Source organism: Colobus angolensis, unplaced genomic scaffold (assembly GCF_000951035.1).
Source record: "Colobus angolensis palliatus isolate OR3802 unplaced genomic scaffold, Cang.pa_1.0 Scaffold30, whole genome shotgun sequence".
NCBI lineage: Eukaryota > Metazoa > Chordata > Mammalia > Primates > Cercopithecidae > Colobus > Colobus angolensis.
In genome coordinates this window covers 6,978,592-6,986,537 of record NW_012116266.1, presented here as the reverse complement: position 1 = coordinate 6,986,537, position 7,946 = coordinate 6,978,592, and the positions used below count along the sequence as shown (strand labels likewise).

Here is a 7,946-nt window from a genome sequence, read left to right as displayed (position 1 = left end):
TAGTTTAGCTGACAGCTAACAGGCAGTTTGCTTTTCAAGGCTTGAGCAGGTTCCTGGATCCCCAGCAAAGGAGTCTTTTTGTTTCCTGACCCTCTTCCCTCCAGTCTGTGCTCATCACAATGTCACTGTCAAAGAGACCCAAGCATCCCAGGCTACACGGTGCTTCTCAAAGCAGGTGCTCCTGGCATTCTAGTGGGACAGTTCATCACTATGTGGGAATTTCACGCAATGTAGAACATTTAGCATCTGGGGCCTCTGCTTGCTCAATGCCAGCAGGACCCCCAATCATTGCAACAACCAAAATGTCCCCCACCCACATTTCCAGAGCACCCCCATCCGGGGATAGGTTGCCCAGTTGAAAACCAGGTATGCAAAGGAAGCTAGAGAATCCCAGTGTCTCCCGCTCAGGCAAAGCAGCAACTACCATAATGAGGTCTCATGTCCAGTCAAGGGGATGATGGAGCTCAGCCAAGGAAAAAGTCACAGGTGGTTTTAGGTGACCTAGATGACACCCTGGCTCTGTTAATGGTTAGTTGACAGTGACAGGCTCACATATCAGGAGAGAGGGGAAGATGCTTTCTAAAAACAAGATAAGAACAATAACAGAAAAAGTACCCCAACAAGGCCCCCACCCCATGCAAATGAGACTTGCAACCTGAGCCTGGTCCCTTCAGTGTCCATTTGATCCCCACCCCCATCCCCGGGGACTGCACACTGCACCGCACCCGGCACCTCTCTGCCTTGCCTGGGTTAGTTTAAGGGACTTCATTTCCCGGTGCTGCCATAGCAACCAGGAAACAACCTCCGCTCAGACAAGAAGGATGGTGCTGTGGCTGAGCTCTGTAGATGCACACGGCTGGTAACAGAGCAACCAGGACCAAGGGACAACAAGAGCTCAGGAGAAGGGGAGAGACAGGTCGCCCAGAGAGTAGACAATCCAGGGCTTGAGGAGCCTGGCTGTGCGGTTTATTTTTTCTCTCCACAAAGACACACACTGTCTAAACTGTGTGACTGGTTGTTATTAAGAAGCTGCTGCGAGAGGGAAAAATGTATTTAATAAAAGGCCCTGTGTTTGTGGTCTTCTTGGGCTTGCTGTGAGTTCTGGAAATCTTGAGGTGTGACCAGATTTCAGCCTTCAGAACCAAGATGGACTGCCCTTGAGAAGGGGTGGTCAGAGGCAAACATGTTCACGCTCTCCCTCCTGAGTCGGGGCCACGGGAAGCTGGGCCAGGACAAACAGAAGTTAGAAGTCTGCTTTGAACCAGAGGTGAGTCTCACAGCTGAAGAAAGGCACATTTTGGAGGTGGGAGAGGAATGTGCTATGTTTCCACTTGGGAGGTAAACCATGTGTGTCTTGGTTTGTGTTGTTAGTGATGTGGTGGGGTCACTGGAAGATGGCCCTTCCTCCTTTATGAAACTCAAGAAAATAACGCCGTTTTCCTGACACACCGAGATTGCCACTGGGACCCTCATCTTTCCCCTGATAGCTGTCTTTTCTTGGGCCAAAGGAGATTCCAGATTGTCTGGAATTTGGATGGTTTGGTGCAAGACCAGAATTTCCACCTGGGTTCTAGGCAAGCTGATGGTTGTTTGGTTTTTGGAAGTCATGCTCTGCGGTTGAAATGCTGTGTGTGTTCATGCCATTTCAATGGCTTCCTTGAACTTTCTGGAATTCAACCCACAGGACTCATATTTAATATATGCCAAAAAAAAAAAACACTAATTTTAGAAGATTTTAAAGAGGTGGCAAAATTCCCTTATTATACTAGAATTTTATTTTGAATCCTGCCAGGAATAAGAAATCTATTGGGGATACTTTGCAAACTTGGGGGTCATACAGAGATTTCCATGTCATGGTACTTTGTCATGATATTTGACCTTTGCTGTGTTAAAAGGCGCATAAAGTTTCAAAGGACCTGTATGGCCAATGGCATTTACTTACCTACAAAATATGTAACCGCTTTATAGGCCCCTAAATACCCAAATTAGGTAATGTTACATAGCATCTGGAATGTATAGAAATTCTCCCCACGTACAGCTGAAGTGGTGGTGGCTTGGAATGCTCCTATTTAAACTGCCAGCTAGTCCAGGTCTAATTTCAAAGTTATCTGCTGCCCTTAATAATTCTGACCGCTTACTTGCATACCAGGAAACTTTAACTCGCCTGTAACCTGTAACACGCAAGCTAAGTTAATCCTCCAGCCATACATGACTCTCCTGAAAGTTGTATGGGGTGAAATAGAACCATGCCCTGGGTTCCACTAATTTTGAAATGTGAAGAGAAAAGGCAGTTGCTAAGAAGAGCAATTGTGTTCCATAACACTGTGTGAACAATTCAGAGAAAATCAGTAACAAAAAAAATGCCAGAGGCTTTGCACAAGCAGTATTTGCTATAGAAAAGTGTTCCACAGTGGCTCCGTCAAAGTGGCTGCTTTTCATTGCAGGATTACTTGAACTGGAGGTCCCCAGAAGACTACGTTCCTGTCAGCAAACCTCAAGATGAGAACAATGCCAACCAGCACTCCTGGAGCCTCTTTCTCCCTAAAACTTTCAGCACTAGAAAGGGTGCCCTGATCCTCTACTCAGAAGGTTTAGCCATTTCGGCATGGACACCCAAAGAGAGGAGAAAAGGCCCCTACTGCCCCAAAGGTCCCTGGAGGAAGTTGGGTCTTGAACTGCACACCCTTCAAGACCTCAAAGAAGCCATCCTGGCATATGGAAGGCAACAGGTAGGCAGAGCACTCCCTTGGGTTTGGGAAAGTTGCTGGCAACATGTCTAGAAACCCAGGTGCAGCTTTGGGAATAACTTCTTGGACCCCGCGAAGGTATGAAACTCTCAGACCTCTGTTTCTTCATCTCTAAAATGAGACTGACTGTACTCTTAGCCCTATCTGCTGCACACCATTGTCATGAAGTTTAAATGAGAAAATGTATGTGAAAGGGTTCTGAAAAGCATAAAGGGCTACATTATCATCATTTTGTGTTTTCCTTTCAGTTAGAGTAACACAAAGTCCTTTTCAGCATTCCGACAGATTCAGGCCAGCAGACGTTTCATCAGGATCCTTGAAATCCTGTCTCATAGCCACAAGCATCATCATCCCACCTCTGATGTTCTTGGCTCTGTGGAAATGAGAGGGAGAACATTTTAAATATTTACCTTGAGCCTTTCAGCGTCTGCAGGATAAGTTAATGACTTTTTCCATCCTGAATATAATATTAAGGGAAAATGCCTGTGCTCATTTTTCTGATTCATACTTCCTAATGTCTTGTGAGATGTGCACCTGGCCCCTGCTTTATATAATTGCATGCATCAGCCCTTTGGCTGAGGCCATAAGATAGTCTGGGAAGATGTGTCACTTTGTCAAATTCTAGGTTAGAAATGGGGGATGACTCCCTAATTTAAAAGTGTCTACTGACTTTTCATTCCCACAAAATAGTCATTAGCTTCTTCTATCAGGCCCTTCACACACTGGCTTTTCTGCTCAATGTCTAGCCACATTTCCCACCTGTTCCTGTACCACTTCAATCATGGATGTCATAAGGCCCCACCCATGTGATTAGCTCATCATTCTTCAACACCTGTGCCCTTTCATGACTCTCCATTTTTGCACACACTTCTACAGCTGGCAAGCTCCCACCCATCCTTCAAAACACAACTTAAATACCATCTCCTCACTGAAGCCTTCTCCCACTTGCCTAGGCAGGGACAGACCATACCTCCCTCCTCTGCAAATATTCCCATACCATCATGCACTGAGATTTGTCTCTTTGACTGTCTGTCATTCCTGATGGATTAACATTTCTTCCCACCTGGGGACCATGTCTAAATCATTTCCAGAAAGAGTACCCACAAATGTTTGTGGAATAAATGACTTGGTCATGCATGATATTTTCAATGTTTCTTAGATCATCTCCCAGAATCATTGTTGGACAATTTATCACCTACCCCCATGCCAGGCAGAGCTTCCAAAAGAAAAGACTCCTCTGCCCTCTTTTCATCTTTCAAAATAGAGAAGCTTGATGACCTTGGCTGAATACCCAATGCTCTTTGCCTTAAAAATAATAAATTCTTGAATAAAAGAAAACCAATTGTTGAATGCTTACTGTTGCGTTATAGCTAAATATTACTTTATTTAATCCTTACAATGACCCTGTGCAATATAGTTTTTCTTGCCTCCTTTTATAGATGAGGAAACCAAAGCTCAGGGTAGATAAGTGATTTGCCCAAGGCCAGAGAGCTACTAAATGACAAAGCCAGAATTCAAATCTAGGACTGCCTACCTCACTAGGGCCTGCATACTTTGCACTCTGCCCTGTTGTTTGTGGACTTGAAGGGACTCCAGTGGCCATTGAGTCTGGTCGTGACCTGTTTGTCTCAGATTCCCTCTGTTCCCTTCCCCTGCTCTGCTCTGCATCGCAGGCAGGTTGACCACAGGCTATATACAATTCCGCAAACATCTGTGTTCACTGGCTTCTGGTTGAATTTGCCAATGGGAGACACTGGAAAGAGATTAAAGAGGGATAAGAAGAGGAAGACCACATTATTTCTCCCTTCCCACTCTGCCTCAGGTGAAAAGAACCATCTGCATTACCTCTGTGATACAGCTCTCAACAGACAGGCCCACTATGACCCCCGACTCCTCCAGATGACCCCACCAGCTCCAGCTCCTCCCTCTTTCCTTCTAGCTTAAGTGTGGTGCTGACTTCCTGATGTTACTGATCTCAATGTTGCTCCCCCCCACCATCTGTTTGGCTTCTGAGCTCTCCAATCAACTGTACAACCAATTCCCTAAATTAAATTCCTTCTGTGTTTACTTAGTTTCTACTTTCTTGGTTGGACACTGAGTGATATATAGGCTAACTTACTGCCCAGAGTAAGAATACCTTCCATCGTTTTCAGATACTTATCTATACGGCTAAATACTTCAGGTAACAGATATCTTATTAGTTTATAAAGTAGATGAGTCCGTTTGGGGTCAGTTTATTTTTGGTTATATTTGGTCTCAATGAAAAAAGAAGTTACTATCTTCCTGTGATATCCATCTTCTAAATTTATAGCTCATATCTGTACAAAACAGAATATATAGTCTAACTCCACATGAGCAGAGGGAAATGGTGTGAAGAAATTAGAGAAAAGAAAACGTATGGGAGAGTACAGGGCTGGAGTTTAAGATTAAAGGACATAGTAGATTAAAAGAGGAGGGGAAGCAACTCAAAAGGGACTTAGAATTAAAGAAAAAGAACACACCGGGTGCAGCGGCTCATACCTGTAATCCAGCACTTTGGGAAGCAGAGGTAGGAGAACTGCTTGAGCCCAGGAGTTCAAGACCAGCCTGGGCAACATAGTGAGACCCTGTTTCTATCAAAATAAAAATAATAAAAATTATTTAAAAAAAAGAAAAGGAAAGAAACACCTCAGAAGCTTTGGAAAATAGAGAGTACCATCTGACTATGAAAACAACAGCCTGACAAGAGACTTTTAAAATCATAATACCCAGTGCCAGGACAGCTATAGGGAAACAGCACTCTCACATGTTAGGAGTAAAAATTCACATGACATTTCTGGAGGGCAATTTGGCAAAGCCTAAAAGGGGCTGATACCTTTTGATTCAAAGTTCTACTTTTAGGAGCTGGCCCTAGGACATAATCAGATATAGGTTCAAAGATTTATGCAGAAAAACATGGACTACAGGGTTCTTTATTACCATGCAAAACACTGAAAACAGTAAATGCCCAGCAATGGAACACTGATTAAATGAACTCTGGTAAATCATGTAATGACCTAAGTCAAGCAATGAAGTCATGTGTTAGTCATGAATAACATGAGAAAATCTGCACAATGTTTTTCTTTTGTTTTGTTTTGAGACAGAGTCTCCTCTGTTACCCAGGCTAGAATGCAGTGGCACGATCACAGCACACTGCAGCTTCAAACTGCCAGGTTCAAGTGATCCTCCCATCTCAGCCTCCCAGGTAGCTGGGACTGCTGCCTCATGTCACCATGCCAGGCCAACTTTTTGTATTTTTGTAGAGATGGGGTTTAGCTCTGTTGCCCAAGTGGTCTTGAACTCCTAGGTTCAAGCAATCCACCCACCTTGGCCTCCCAAAGCGCTGGGATTACAGACGTGAGCCACCATGCCTGACCCGGAATGTATTTTTTAAAAGCAGATTACAAAAATGTATTCATATAATAAAAATACGAATGTTCATTAAGCTTTTTTGAGTAGTTATGGTATTTCTGCCACTATTCTAAGTGCTTTCCAAGTATAACTCATTTATGCTTTCTAATAATCCTGGGAGTAAGGACTATTATTATCCACTTTAAAGGTGAGAAAATAGAAGCACAGAGAGTTTGAGTGACTCACTCAAAATTATACAGCCAAGTAAATCACTGCACCAGAATGTGAGATTAGGCCACATAGAAAACATCACCTCTCTAATATAATTCTGATTTTTAAAAAGTGATTATTGACCAGGTGTGGTGGCCCACACCTGTAATCCCAGCACTTTGGGAGGCCAAGACGGGTGGATCATCTGAGGTCAGGAGTTTGAGACCAGCCTGGCTAACATGGGGAAACCCAGTTTCTACTAAAAATACAAAAAATTAGCTGGGCATGGTGGCGCACGCCTGTAGTCCCAGCTACTCGGGAGGCTGAGGCAGGAGAATTGCTTGAATCCGGGAGGCAGAAGTTGCAGTGAGCCGAGATGGCACCATTGCACTCCAGCTTGGGCAACAAGAGTGAAACTCCGTCTCAAAAAAAAAAATTGATTATACATCCACCAAAGGATATACACCCAAAATTTCAACTGTGGCATAAACCATGGGTGGTGGGATTATAAACCATATATTAATGTATACATTTCTTTCTACCAAATATATTTTTTAAACTATGGGATTTTACAAATAAAATAAAAATCTATAGCTTTGAAAGAGGTAGACAGTTGACCCTAGAGATCAGGATGAGAGGCTCCAGGGAGGAAAATGGAATGGCAAAAAGTGCTGCAAACTGAGTCCACCAATAACCACACCATCTGTCCATTAGGGTGAGTATTTCTTTGTCCAAATACGATAGTTCAAGAGTTTAAAACACTACACTCAAAGTCAAAGAGCCAAAGTGAGGATGGAAAATGGGGTAGAGTAATAGTGATGCTCATGGAAGGATCTGTTCTTGGCTGGACTGTGTATCAAGAAACCTGCATGACTCAGGCCCCACCCAGGCCTATAAGAATGAAGCCTGTTGCAGAAAGGTGAAAGTCAAGGTTTAAAGCATCTCACAGCACCTCCAGCCCTCTGGATCTGACAGCACACATGTGGCAACCCGTCTGGAGTTTATAGCTCAGCATACATCCACCCTTGAACTTTCTTGATGGCCCAACTCCTAATGGGTAAAGATAAATGTTAAGTCAAGAAATCAGAGGTCAACATTCTTAGACTTCTGGATACACACAGATATGTTGCTTAGTTGGTTTTTCATTGATGTTTTTTAACAGAAGGAAAGCTTGTTTAGCATTTCTAAAGTTGAAACCATTCTTCTTGAGGCCTTTAATTTATTCAGCTTCCCATTATTGAGACATCAAATAGCTATAAAACCTAAGTAATCATAATTTGCGGTAGGATAAATACCAACAATGAGACATTGATTAAATAATGTATCTAAAATAATGTGTTTTAAAATTCAGTTCACAGGACATGCCACTTCTCCGTTTGATTGAGAGACAAACAGGATTTAGATAACTATAGCAGATTTCAACCAACATTGTACAATTGTCCCTGGGTATCTGCAGGGTTCCAGGATACTCCTTGATTTCAAAACCAAGGACCACGATTGCTTCCAGGAATCCCTGAAGATACCAAAATCTGAGGATGCTTAAGTTCCTTATATAAAATGGCATGGTATTTGCATATAACCTACAAATACCCTCCCATATACTTTGAATCATCTCTAGAT

General features: G+C 43.1%; 1 protein-coding gene across 1 annotated transcript in view; it reads left to right on the top strand.

Moving 5' to 3' along the window:
• The first annotated feature begins 808 nt into the window (after nucleotides 1–808).
• The window catches only part of KIAA2012 (KIAA2012 ortholog), a 130,047-nt gene continuing 122,909 nt past the window's right edge, over nucleotides 809–7,946 (top strand). The window contains 2 exon segments of the mRNA XM_011950003.1: nucleotides 809–1,267; nucleotides 2,445–2,729. Coding sequence (XP_011805393.1) covers nucleotides 1,184–1,267; nucleotides 2,445–2,729 — 369 coding nt within the window. The 5' untranslated portion in view covers nucleotides 809–1,183.